This window comes from Cryptotermes secundus, unplaced genomic scaffold (assembly GCF_002891405.2).
Source record: "Cryptotermes secundus unplaced genomic scaffold, Csec_1.0 scaffold259, whole genome shotgun sequence".
Lineage (NCBI taxonomy): Eukaryota > Metazoa > Arthropoda > Insecta > Blattodea > Kalotermitidae > Cryptotermes > Cryptotermes secundus.
In genome coordinates this window covers 298,899-313,596 of record NW_019742445.1, presented here as the reverse complement: position 1 = coordinate 313,596, position 14,698 = coordinate 298,899, and the positions used below count along the sequence as shown (strand labels likewise).

The 14,698-nt window shown below is 43.5% G+C and overlaps 1 protein-coding gene across 3 annotated transcripts in view; it reads left to right on the top strand.

The window, feature by feature from the left end:
- The window catches only part of LOC111873146 (J domain-containing protein DDB_G0295729), a 63,082-nt gene that overhangs the window by 12,044 nt on the left and 36,340 nt on the right, over nt 1–14,698 (top strand). Inside the window, exons 2-3 of one of the 3 annotated variants that reach the window (XM_023867596.2) lie at nt 3,711–3,890; nt 11,548–11,832. In XM_023867596.2, the coding sequence (XP_023723364.1) occupies nt 3,711–3,890; nt 11,548–11,832 (465 nt within the window). The other 2 variants (XM_023867598.2, XM_033754984.1) reach the window with 2 other exon arrangements.

Here is a 14,698-nt window from a genome sequence, read left to right as displayed (position 1 = left end):
TTCATGAGGTACGGAGTAACAATGGATTTTCGCAAGGCATCATTGTGAATGCAGTGCTATGCCCCCCCCCCCCGACTAGGCGACCGTGCGTTCTAGTCAGCTGTGTCAGCAGATAACGCAGACCAGCTGGAATGTTGCACGTAGGTAGGCAGAGCGTTCCAGTCACAAATAGGACGTGTTTGTGACTGTGAAGTTAAGATGCTGTACACATTTTCCACTGAGGAATACGCCGATATGGTGTTTGTTTTGGGTGTATGTGATGGAAATGCGAGAGCCACTGCTGCTGAACATGACGGCGTTATCCTGATTGCAGGATTCCAAATCGTAAATCCATTAGCAGTACATTCAACACATTAAGGTAAACTGGTTCTCTCCCCAGCGTTCGTATACAATACAAACGAAATCAACATGAATTGTGTGAAGAAGAAAACATTCTCTATGCTGTAGGGCGCAGTCCGCGTGCCAGTACAAGACATCTAGCTCGGCGGTTCGGTGTTTCTCAGTCCATGTCGTGGAGGACTCTTCATGAGAACGGGCTGCATCCTTATCATTTACAGCAAGTACAACACCTACAACCAGGAGATCATGCTCTTCGTCTGCAGTTCTGCAACTGGTTAAATGGAAATCGGCAGTTGTACCGCCTGATAATGTTCTGCGTTGAGGCACAGTTTACACGGGACAAGCTCAACAGCAGTCACAACTTACATGTTTTGGCAGACAATAATCCCTGTGCCACGGTAGAATCGAATTTTCACTGACACTGATTCAGTGTCAATGTCTGGTGTGGTGTTCTGTATGATCAGCTAATCGGGCCCTTCATTTTATTGCATTTGGGGCTGTATGAAGGACATTGTATACCAGGTAAAGGTACAAACACGTGAAGCGTTGCTTGAACGTATTCTGGACGTGGCGATGACAATAAGGAAGAAACATGTGGAATTGCGAAATGCTACGAGCATGTTTCATACGTGTGCGACACATTGTGTTGACGTGCAGGGAGAAATTTTTGAAAATCTTATGTAAATCCAGTCGTCTTCTAAAGCACTACAGTTTAAAGGAAACAGATTGATAGAAGGGTGTGATATGCTGTAATTATTAAAAAACGATAAAAGTCTTTTATGTATGATTTTTTTCTATTATTTTTGAAAAAAAACGAATTATTGAAACTGGTCTGTAATTCCCAACTTCTGTATCAGATCCTTTCTTGTACAAAGGTTTCACTTTTGCAATTTTCAGTTTATCAGGTAGCGGTAGCGTAATTGGTTGAGCGGCTATGCCACAAGCCAGAAGGTTGCAGGTTCAAGTCCCGATGAGGTCATTGGATTTTTTTCAGTTGACCTAATCCTTCCAGCCACACTAGGCCCTGGGGTTTACTCAGCCTCTGACAAAAAAGGGTACCAGGAATTAATTAAATAATCTTCCTGGGGAGTAAAGCACGACCGGCGCGTAAGGCTGACAACCTTACCGCCATCTTTGAGCCGATTGTCTAGATAATGTGGAACCCTCAACGTCTCACAACCCTGTGGGCCTTCACGGCCTGGTACAGGGATAGCTTTACTTTTTTTTTTTTTTTTACATGAGCCTCCATGCTGCTTATTTTTCCTACAAAATTTCAATATAAGGGAATAGTTTTCAGAGTTATAATAACCTATTTCTTATTCCTGTAACCAATGTTCGATGATACATAGTACATCCAACTCTAGTGCTTTTTCTGTTAGTAGCACATCCATATTTAGCTTTTTATTATTTAGACTTTGCATGTTTTAATGGAATATCTGAATGTTTGCATTGACTATACATGATTATTCTTGAGGCTATCAGCACTATTCTTATCTATAAAAAATCTTTACTTAGGTTTACTGGGGGCCTCCTTTGTCTGGTTGACATGTGAACTTCCTGCTGTTGATCTCTTTCAAATAGCACCGCACAGTTAAGAGATGGGTCTGCTGAAGTTTTCTCTGTTTCGTTCCCCTGGGTTTCTGCAGCCTCCTCATGGATAGTATCTTCTTTGTATTCTAGTTGAGTAGCCTCTTCATGGACTGTGTCTTCTGTAAATTCCCCACATGGTGTAGAAGCTGTTGAATTTTCTGGACATGGTATACTCGTACATTCTTCTGGTGATGTACTTCCTCCTGGCTTACTTGTAGCAGCTGTTGTGTCTGGTGCTGCACCTAGTCCAACCTTGTCCTTTCTTGTAGAGGATGGTTTCTGAAGTCTTCTTCTTGTCTGCATCTTGATTCAACTCTGGGCTGATTCTGTCATCTTCATATATCTGGTTGTTGTGCTTCTCTTTTGATTTCTCTACTTTATCTTCTTTCCAGATCATGCTGATTGGTTCTTCTATTTTTTTATGTAGCATGTCGTTTATTATCTTCTTGACAATCACTTATTTCCCTGTTGTCGTTCATGTGTAGGTCATGTTTTGTAAATAGTTCTCTATTTAAATCTAGCTTTATCAAAGCCGTATGTTCAAAAGCCTTCACCAGTTTACCCAGTTTTCTGTTGACAACTTCTGTCTCTTTGTTTACACAGGAATCTGAATGTAGATCATATCTATGTGATACACACATCTGGATGATGTTCATATGGTTATTTTTCTTGAAGAAGTCTTTCAACCGATTTAAGCCACCAGTGGTCTCATTTCTGCCTACGTCTCTTTTGCCTCCCCATACTGCTATCACATCATTTTTTGTCAAGAGTTTGACCTCTTCTTTCACTGTGTTTGTGGAGGCCATTAGATCAGCACCTGGCTTTATGATCCCGTGGACCTCAAAATCATTGACCCAGTTGTATATTACCAGTGTGTGCAATGCTGTACTGGCACATTGCATTACCATAATCTCACGCAGCATCCTCACAATTTTATTGTAAAGGGAGATATGTAGAAGTGAAATCAGTCTAGAAATCTGCAAAGAATTCCATGAAATCTGTTTCATGCCTATCCTGAGACTGTGAGACTCAAGATTTCTGTAGTTCATTCATGTATAAAGATTACCAAATCCAAACTGTTTTTTATTTTATTTTGTATGAAGTTTGAAATCGTGTCCATATATCATCAATGAACATAATCACAGTTCTCATATTTTGTTGTCTGCTGATTAGTCTTAAATCATTTATAATAACTAATAAGCAAGTTCTGCTGATATCTAACATTTGAAAATATAAATGAAGATTTTTATGATTGATTGTTTGTTGTTTGTTTATTTGATACTGCAGTTAATGTGAGGTTTTAAAAATGGGGAATGTGTAGATGGTTTTGGGAACTGGAAATTTACTTCAATGCTTCTGTTGTCCTCAATGACTTGATGTTAAAGGCAGATCATTTTGTTCATTTCTTGTACACTATAACTATTGGTTTACAGCAAACAGCAGTATGGATTCATACAATCCATCACATGGAAAGTTATGCATCCACTTTATCAATGCATATTTATACCTTTCTGAAGTACATATATGCTGATTACCACTAAGGATGTGAACACATTTACCATGATATTGATTTTGTAACATACTATGATAAGGGACTTATACATGTGCAGTAAAAATAGACTGAATTATTGATTTCCCACATTCCCTACATTCAGCTGACCTTGCTCTGTAGTTGTAAATCCCAGTGTGTGGTAAGCTGTTCACCTCAGTGGTTTTGCATGTTCTATAGATTAAGACAATTATTTATCCATAAAATATGACATTTAAGTTCTTGCTTTTAGAATTATAAGGGACTTGGAAGATTTCCACATCACAGTCCAGTACATGTTGAAAGTGACAGAAGCCAGAGAAGTAAAGAGGAACACAATATATGTGATGGTGTCTGTGAAAGAGAGAAGGAGCTGTTAATTTCATGCATTTCATCAGATAGCCTGGGCTTTGGGCACCAGAAGAAATACAAAGTAAGTGCCTGTTCAGAATGTAGTTATTGTTTGGAATTGTTTGTGTCACCTAATTTTGTCCAGAATTTTCAGCATTAACAGCAGTGATACTAAGACCATTAGTAATGGAAATATATGAACTCTCTCATATTAGAAACTATTTTTTAGAACCTCTGATTCCCCCATGTCATCCACATATCTTTTAATTGGTAGAGAATTGCATTATGAAATCGAACTGTCCTCAATTTTTTTCAGAGTGCAAACTTTAGTACATGTAAACATATAAATGAAGAGTGTTATATTTTCATTTTGAGCCATGCGTTCTACTTAGGCTCCGTTCAGCGGCTTCTCTTCCTACCCCCCCCCCTTTCCTTCTTTTCCTCGGAAGTTCTTTCGTCTAGAAAGTTCTTCCGTCCTGGCCTATCACGTGATCCTGCCCCTCCAACTGGTTCTGGTTTTATGGAGACAAGTAGGGTAGGGAGAGACGAACATTCTAGGACGAGAAGTCGGGGTAAACAGGTAACAAGGAAAATTCCTTTTGGGCGTGGCCAGTCTAAATTCGGTTTTGGTCGGTTTCCCATGAAAGTTCGGGACGAGGAGTAGCTATATTGGCGGTCTGAGGGCTATATATTTACATTTTTTGGTTGGGAAATATTGGGTTATTATTTTCTTGTGTGATGATGTATTCTATTATTTGTAAGCTAGCTAAACTGTTAAACTAAACTGTAAGACGCAACAGCAAGAACTAGGAGACGGAAGCGGCGTCTTCCCCTTGGTAGGAGGAAAGGTAAAAAGGGGCGGGTCAGCTCAAATGGTAGCAGAGCGTGGTTTAACGGTGTGTCCCTAGTTCTGGTTTACTGTACTATTATTATTTACTCTTGTTGTGTTGTGTTCTCTGCCTGCTACCATGCCACTTGCCTGGCTTCACACTATGTCCAAGCAACAGTTGGAGGAGTTGGCCAGTCAGCTGGGGCTGGAGGCTGGTGGGGCGCTGGACGACTTGAGGAAGCGCGTGAAGGAGAGGTGGGCCGCCATCGAGCCGTTCTGCTTTCTTCAAGCACGGCAGCTAAGTCTCCCTTAGTATCTAAGACCGAGTCCTCGGCACTTAAGTTTTGAGTCAGGACAGTTCATACGCGAGCAAGATGAAGATGAAACTGGTAGTGGATGCCTTGAAAAACGTCCCCTTCTTAGCGGAAACCGATCCGGAAAATGTTTTGAAATTTTTAATGGCAGTGAAGGGAGTGTACGACTTACACTTAGTGACTGACTTCAAGTTGATTTCTCTCTTGGTCGCTAGGACGTCAGGTAGAACAACTTCGATCTTGGGGGCCCATCTAAATTCTACTCGCGATTGGGGGATGGTTCGCTCCGAGATAGTTGACACCTTTCTCTCCCCTCGAGTGAAGGAGAGGTATTTATCTTTGTATGTTCTGGATCGTTTTCAATCACCATCAGAAGACTTAAATGGCTATATAATGGCATTAGTGGCGGCGGCTGAGATTTTAGGCTTTGAAGGGGGAGAGTCTCGGCTGGTTCACCGTATTCTACAGAATCTGCATCGTCGGGTCAAGGGCTACCTTTTGTTTGCGACCAGGCCAGAGACCATGAAGGATTTGTACGCTCTCGCGACGACTGTGGCCGAAGGGATGGCTGTTGAAGAACAGCGTAAGTCGCTGGGCGCAACTTCGCGGCCTAGGGGAGCTGAAACTATTCCCAATAGTATGGTAGTGACTGGATCCGCGCAGGGCGAGGTCGGTAGTAGAGTGAGGTGCTGGAGATGTGGCGAGGATGGACACTTCCGGCAAAACTGCCCCCGGGGACGGATGAATCGCAATCCTGTCTTGTTGGGAAATGCCCTAGGCGCTCGGGAGTAGGGAGTCAACCCTGAGCGCCAGGGTTAGCTCGGTCTCAGAGAGGTCCGTATCTGATGGCAGGGTGCCACAGTAATCTGTGGGCCCTTCTGAATATTAAAGGGTTCTCCTTGCCGGCCATGCTTGATTCCGGGTCGTCTGTCTCCTTTGTAAGACGGGACGTCCTGGACAAAATTTATAACTTAGGATTGCCTCACAAATTGGAAACAACAGGGGAATGTTGCCAGGCGACTAATGGAGAACCCTGTAATATTAAGGAAGCGGTCATTCTACTGGTCAAATTACACGGCCTTGCTTGGAAAGTTAGATTCTTGATTTTTGAACAGTGTCCGGTCCCTTGCGTTCTGAGAGTCGACTTTCTGGGGGCGGACCCAGGTGCGAATGAATTTCGCGACCGGGACATATAGTTTCACCTTCCATCCGGAAAAAGAATTGGAATTCAAATTGCTAGATTCTTGCAGGAGCCCCTTACAAGTGTTTCCTCGTGCCGAAAATGTGGTCAGTAGTTTCACGTGTCCCTGCTTGCCAGAAGTGCCGCATAACTCCTCCAAAATTAACAAGTTGATGCGGAACTTTCCTGCCCTCTTTTCGGATAAACTGGGCACTGCTAAGGGCACGGTGTGTCGCCTGGAGTTGACGGATAACGTTCTGGTGCGGTCGCGGTATAGTCCAAGACCTGCTGGATAAAGGCGTGATAAGGAAGAGCTCCTCTCAATACGCGAGCCCGGCATTTCTAGTGCCCAAACCCCACTGTGATTATAGGATGGTAGTAGACTATCGCCTGTTAAACAGAAAGGTAGTTTTCGACGCCTTCCCTATGCCGATGGTCGAGCATGCCTTCGCTGATTTTCACAGTGCGGAAATATTTTCGGTGCTCGACCTTAACTCGGCATATTACCAAATCCTCCTGATGCCTAAGAGCCGGAAGGCTACTGCCTTTTGTACCCCATTTGGGCTCTTTGAATTTAATAAGTTGCAGATGGGAATAAGCGTGGGGTGCCAGGTACTGTCGAGGCTGATCGACATGCTGTTTGGGGACCTCAAACAAAAATTCATGACTAACTTTATGGATGACCTGGTCGTATACTCTAGCTCACTGGCCGAGCACCTCGGGCACTTGGCAGAGGTGTTTAAGAGACTAGAAATGGCCGATGGCCGGGTTCACCTTAAACCCGGATAAGCTTCGGCTGGCCCAAAGAGAGATTTCCTTCCTGGAGCATTTGGTGTCGAGCCAAGGGGTTAAAATCTTGCCTGAGAGGGGGGAAGCCATTCGTAATTTTCCGACCCCCCGGAACTTGAAGGGGATTTGGAGATTTATGGGAATGGCAGGGTTCTATGGACGTTTTATCGAGCATTTCTCGTCGATTGTGGAACCCCTCCATGCGCTGAAGAGCAAGAACGCCAAGTTCATCTGGGGCGAGGCTCAACAGTCTGCCTTCGAACGGCTTAAGGAAGCCTTGTCGACGCCCCCAGTATTACAGATTCCGGATTTTTCTCGTGAATTTACGCTCATCTGCGACTCCAGTGATGTCGCAGTCTCCGCGGTCCTAAATCAAAGGCAAGGGGAAGGATTAGCTCCGATCGCCTACGGTAGCCGTTTGCTTTCCCCAGCCGAGAGGAGATACTCAACCCACGAGAAGGAGTGCCTCGCGGTGGTCTGGGGATGTGAAAAATACCGGACATACTTGGAACACAAAGAGTTTTCTCTACAAACGGACAACCAAGCTCTAGCCTGGCTGCTACGGCACACTGAAGAATTGGGCCGCATAGGGCGGTGGGTGTTGCGTCTGGCGCCGTTCAAATTCCAAGTCTGTCACGTCAGTGGGATATCTAATGTGGTGGCCGACTGCCTTACCCGACAGTACAAAGACCTCCCGAGTGACCCTACATTTACGGGTTTGGTCTTACAACATCTGCCTGAGGCGTTCCGATCAGTCCGCGAATATCAAGAGAAGGACTCCTTTTGTAAAGACATATACACGAAAGTTGCCCAGAATGACTCTGTGGCTAAGCAATTCAAGTTACTTAACGGGGCTCTTGTGTATCATCCTTCTTGGGCCAGCGCTAAGCGCTATGTCCTTCCTGAGGCACTCAGGCCCATGGTGCTTGAGTATTTCCACGGGTCTATGCTGAGTGCGCATTTGGGGGTAAAGAAAACGCTTAGCCAGATCGTGAAGGTCTTTTATTGGCCGAATATGAGGTCGGAAATCTGCAAGTTCGTAAGGGTCTGTCAGGACTGTCAGAGGGCCAAGCCCGCCCAAGATTCTAGGGTGGGTCTCCATAGCGAAATTGTGACGAGGCCCCTTGAACGGATATTTATTGATTTTCTTGGACCGATTGTCAGGAGTCGGAGGGGGAACGTAGCCATGTTGGTGGTGTTAGACGGGTTTTCGAAGTTTGTGTCTATGTATCCAGTGAGGAAAATTTCGTCTGAACTAGTGGAAAACTGCCTCGTGGAGAAATTCTTCCCCACTTTTGGCGTCCCCCAGGCTATCATTTCCGATAGTGCTGCAGTCTTCAAGTCACGGCGGTTCTACAATCTGTGCTTCTCTTGGGGCATTCGCCACATCATGACTTCACCTTATTACCCTCAAGCTTCCCAGGTTGAGCAGTTTAATCGGAATTTGAAGGCTGCACTGATCATTTATCACCACCGTCAACACACTAGTTGGGACGAAAATCTGCTCTCGTTGGCCATTGCCTTTAACATTGCGTGGCACGAGTCGACGGGAGCAACTCCGGCTTCCCTATTTTTGGGGAGGGAGATGAACCATCCCCTGGGCCTTAAATGGGAATTTCGTGAGCTGGAGCTCCAGCAGGACCCCAAGAATATGGGTGAATACTGGGAGGCTGCCCTCGCTAATTTGAGGAAAGCTCGGGCTAGGGTGGCAGCCAGGTACAATGCGGGGAGAAGGCCAGGAGAGTTCTGCGTGGGGAACTCGGTTTTAGTTCGATTGCATCCACTGAGTTCTAAGTCACGCCAGCGCTCCACCAAGCTTGATCTCAAGTGGTCTGTACCTCTCATCATTACTAAGTTTGTATCGCCGGTGACAGTCTTTCTGGCCAACCCTGAAACTGGGGTTATCATAAGAAAAGCCCACATATCTCAACTCAAGCCATATATTTGGCGGGGTAGTTATATCTAGCTTGGTATGTTGAATTCATTATGTATTCAATGTGTACATGTCAATTATACAGGGTGTCCCAGGAGGAATGGACCAAACTTCTGGAGGGTGTTCCTTATGTTAAAGTATGTCGATATAACCCAAAACACCTATGTCCAAAGTTGAACGGTTACGGAGATAATGGCCCGAGAAAAGTGTGGTCTTCTGGTGGGTCCATGCAATATACGTGTCAGCTGAGACTCTTATCTGTTTGTCCTTGAATGCTGTGAGTCACACTAGCTGTAAGCTCATGCACTACATACAGAGCCTACAGATTACGTTGCGGCGGGGTCGTGAATGGGTGGTAAATTAGTTGTGTGATGAGTTGCTGAAATGCCTCTTGTGTTTTCACATGTGGAATATTGTGATATGCATTTTGTGTGTGGATTTTGCAGTGGCAATGCACGTGCTGCTGTTGAAGAATACCAAAGGCATTTTCCCGATTGAAGGATTCCATCTCGAAGTGTATTTACGCGAATTCACCAGACATTGCGTGATACTGGTTCTCTTGCGAGTGTTTCTGTGCACTCTGAAAGGGAGGATGTACGAATGATAGACACACGAGAGAACATTCTTGATATGGTTCAGAGAAGTCTGCATCTGTCCACTCGTAGAATGGCCTCTCGCATCGGCGTATCACATATGCAGGTGTGGCGAACTTTACGTGATGAAGAGTAATCCTTACCATGATCAAAGGGTACAACATCTGGAACCAGGCGACCATGCACAGCGTATGGATTTGTGCCACTGGATAAAAAGCTCATCCTGAACTGTTAAGCGTCATTTTATTCAGTGATGAGGACTCTTTTACCCTGGACGGTGTAATTAATTTACGAAATGTGCATACGTGGTTCCATAATAATCCACATGAGATAATGGAAACGAAATTCCAAAAGAGATTTTCCGTGAATGTACATTTATTACAGTTATGTGGTTGGCTTATAGCGCAGTCAGCCACGTTACGTCAGCATTGGCCAGTCATGTGTCATGTATAGTGCTTGGAAACCCTAAGGACAATTATGACATGGCGAGCGAATATTTTGTACTTCAATTTTATGGCTTTCCGTCACTCACAAGTTAGTTTGATGTTACGTACATTATTAACATTACAGAATCCACATATTCCTGCCAGTTTTAATATGTATTTTGTAATCAACAAGTGTGTAACACTGGTCAAAGTTTGACACTTCTCTGGCCATTATCTCCGTAACCGTTCAACTTTGGACATAGGTGTTTTGGGTTATATTGGCATACTTTAACATAAGGAACACCCTCCCGAAGTTTGGTCCATTCTTCCTGGGACACCCTGTATGTTATATATGTTGATTATGGTGTATGTTCCAGCTGGAGGCTTAGCCCTGTCCTCCTTAACCCTTACCCTTCACTTAGCCATGTCTTCGGGAAGTGCGGGGACCCCCCTCCCCCCGCCTGTTGGAGGGCTCATCAGCGTCAAATGGCATATGCTGCCCCGCTGCGACGTTTTCTCAGTTTGCTTGCTTGCTCCCGGCCAGTGCTCCAGATGGGCCCTATTTCCAACGGTGCTGGGAGTGGTTTACTCTGATGGCTGAGCAGCGCTAGGGTACGTCTGCATTGGGGACTGTCAATGCACGGTTGACAGCCAATTTGGTGATTTCAGCTGCCGTGTGTATCACTATGAGACTGCGGTGCGGACGGTGGGGTAATGATCCTAGAACACCCTATGGGCTGTGTAGACCCCGGGAGTGACGTATGGACGTAGCAAGGGTGACTGTGATAATGGACTGGTGTAAGTGGTGTTTACACTGGCTGGCTGGGCAGTGCCAGGGTACGTCTGCATTGGGGACTGTCACTTCACAGTGGACAGCGAACTTAGTGATTTCGGCAGCGGTGTGTATCAATATGAACCGCAGTGCAGCAAGTGATGTTATGAGATGCATCTGACGTGTGACGGTGTTGGAGAAAAATTTGAGTTATGCCCTGGAACAGAGTGTTCTACTGTGAAGGGGGAGATCCTGAGCCATGCGTTCTACTTAGGCTCCATTCAGCGGCTTCTCTTCCAACCCCCCCCTTTTCCTTCTCCTCCTCGGAAGTTCTTGCATCTAGAAAGTTCTTCTGTCCTGGCCTGTCACGTGATCCCCCCCTCCTCCAACTGGTTCTGGTTTTATGGAGACAAGTAGGGTAGGGAGAGACGAACACTCTAGGACGAGAAGTCGGGGTAAATAGGTAACAAGGAAAATTCCTTTAGGGCGTGGCTAGTCTAAATTCGGTTTTGGTGGGTTTCCCGTGAAAGTTCAGGACGAGGAATAGCAGTATTGGCAGTCTGGGGGCTATATATTTACATTTTTTGGTTGGGAAATATTGGGTTATTATTTTCTTGTGTGATGATGTATTCTATTATTTGTAAGCTAGCTAAACTGTTAAACTAAACTGTAAGCTAAATTGTTAGCTAAACTATTGTGATCTATTATTTGTTTGTCAGAGAGTTATTGTACTGTATTCTATTATATTTGTTATGTTAAACTTTTGTTACTGCTTGGACATCCCTTATATCTCGGGAGGTTTTAAGACACAACAGCAAGAACTAGGAGATGGAAGCGGCGTCTTCCCCTTGGTAGGAGGAAAGGTAAAGAGGGGAGGGTCAGCTCAATTTTCATTGTTTTTCAGGAAGAACCAATGGTGCGTTTTGGGGAATATTCACCACAAAATCCTGGTCTTTTATCACCTGGCAAAACTTTACTGGGATTGGGAGAATATGAAGAAAAACGCCGGAAAATACTGGAACATAAGAAGCATGAATACCTACAGCAGATGGCACAAGCTCGTCAAGCTGTGAAAGATGCAGTGTCTGGGAGATTTGCAGAACCAAGACAGCAGCAAGAAACTTCTGAGTTCAGATTGAAGCCCTACATGAACACAAGACTTACAACAGGCACACAGACAGATTTACAGGTGCTCTCATGATTTAGTGATTTGGTCATTGTGAATGTAAGGATAAACGTTTTTTGCATTTGTGCTCATTGTAGATGAAGTGAATACATATAGAGGAAGTCATGTTCATAAGTTTTATCTCTGAATCTGCAGGCTGTATTTAAATAAAATTTGATATTATCTGGTGACTCAAAAGTTGTCAGGCAAATTTAGTTTTATATATTCATTAAAAAAATGGCATTTCATTTGATAGAGTCATATATGACAAAATATAAAGCATGTTAAGATCAACAGCTTTTACTTGAAACATCTCGAAACAGAGAGTAGAGATTTTTTTTTTTTTTACAAAATACAAGTAAAAGTAGTTACTATTTCTATGCAGTGTGTTGAGTGTAGTATGATTAGCTTTCCAACAGTGGGTTTGTATATACTTTAAGTGAACATAAATGTCAGTGAGATACTCAAAATTATGAAGAACATGTGCAAATTTTTCCTCTGTTGCATCTTTCTACACTTGGTAGAATGCATACTCGCTTCGAAAACTCTTGTGTTTTCAGACCTTATATGACTGTCACAAAAAATTATCCTAATCTCAGCAGTATTATGACATTGGTATTAACACTGTTGAACTATCCGCAGATGATTTAAAAAAGTGGTCATCCCTGGTGTGCAGGGAGTGCATCACTGCAGTGCAAAATAAATAAGCGTAAAGAAAGAGAGGATGGCGAGAAACAGCCAATTCGTCTTGTTCAACGGATGTGATTGACATTGTTGTAAACGATATATACACAGTGAAAATGTTTGTTTCCAGTAAATATAAGGTTTCTTTTAAACAGAAAAATTGATCCATATTTATATTTTAATATGATATGATCAGTGATATTAGGTTGTGGTGAATCATGCTGAATTTATGATTTTATCTGACAGAAAATTAAAAAATTTATAATAAAAGCTACATTTTTCAGAATTTTAGAACAAGCATTTAGTATATCTTGGGAGTCCACTACATTGCTGACATCAGTAGTACAACTTCTGCTTGTAATAGTTAAGTCCTTAGTGAGGATTTCATAATTTGAATTTCATAGTTTTTGTTCCCAGGTACTAATGGTATTAATGATATTTGAACTGTATACACTTTATTTTTACAGATAATCTTAGTGGTCTGAGATAATTTTATGAAATGACTTACACTGATAAATTGAAAGTCATGCCACATGAATGAAGTAGAACTCATAAATCTGCTTTGACTTCCTATTGAAGTTGAGTATATTCTCTGTCTGTGGTTCTTGACTGCTGAAGCAGTATTTTATTTCTTGCCAGACTGTGTAACATATCATGATGAACTGTGTGAACAACAGTTCATATTCTTTCCTTCAAAGTGTCAAACATTACTGGCATTGGCAGAACTAAAGCTTCATTCTTGATTTAATGTTGAGTAGGGTTAGAGTGGGTGAAGATGTTGAAAAGGAAATGGGCACCTCTTTGCCAATCCAGAACCCAGATCACCACTTGACTTTATTCTTTGGGGTTATGAACACTTGAAAGGAAAGAGTAATGAATGAATGATTGAATGTATGAGGGGTAGGCCTTCTCAGCCCTTGCACCATGACCACAGTGGTCTGTTGTGCTTCCCTTTTTTTAATTATTCCCTCAGCAATCCCGTGCTTTGGATGAAGTGCAGGATTTTGGACGTGGGGGTGTCAAAATAGTCACTTGCTTCCATAAAGTATTGACCCAAGTGGCGCAGTCTTAAATAAGCTAAAGCCTCACATTCACACAGGATGTGTGTGGCTGTTTCGTTTTCTGTCTGACACCTCTCACAAGTAGGACTATCACTTAGTCCCAGTTTGAACAGGTGTCCTTTGAGGTGACAGTGTCCTGTAAGTAGTCCTACCACCCATCGTAGCTGGTTCCTGTTTAGCTTCAACAGTTCCTTCGCTCTTTTAGTGGAAGGTCCTCATATGAGTCCCTTAGCTTGCCTGAGTCCAGTTAAGGATCTCCAGTATTTCTTATATTTTATGTTAGTCCAGTCCCTGATTGCCTGTTTGGCAACTCCTATAGAGATGCCACAGGCTGGTTCAGGTACTATGAACAGATGTTCAGCCCCAATTTTAGCTAATTGGTCTGCTGCTTCATTTCCAGCAATACCCTCATGCACCGGCACCCATATCAGTCCTACCCTGTTATGTTTGGCCAGTTCCATGAGGGTTTGGTGGCAATCCCAGACCAATTTTGAATTGATCTGGTGTTTGTCAAGCGCTTTAATTGCAGCTTGGCTGTCAGAAAGAATGTAGATTTTCCTATTTCTATAGTTCCTATCTAAATTCTCCATAAGACATGCTTTAATGGCACATACTTCTGCCTGGAATACTGTCGTGTACTACCCAAGGCTGAAACTAAGTTTCCGCCTCGTGCCATGGCAGTACACACCAGCTCCAGTGCCCTTATTTATCTTGGAACTATCTGTATACCAGATCAGTCCCCCTTTTCTATCGGGCCGAAACCCATCTTCCCATTCACTCCTGTCAGGAAATCTGACTGTGAAGGGTTTTTCATATACATGTCTCAGTATCATTTTGTCAGACCCCATTTGTAATATGGATTCATTTTTCATGTCCTGAGTCATGTACGAAAGGGGACCCAAAAATAACCGGAAACGATCTGTTGCGCACGCATGCTTTGTAGTTACAAGTTGTGCTGCTAGATTGTGTTAGCTGGGGGTCTCCCGCGACTGTTAGTGAGCTGGCATCAGTCTGAGTTAAGTGGTTTGTCTGTGGTGCTCTGTTGTGTGCGTTCCTGTTTCAACCCTTTGGCGATTAGTGAGATGGCCGACCAGAAGGAACAAAGAGTGTGCGTGAAATTTTGCTTTCTGTTAGGGAAAACTGCA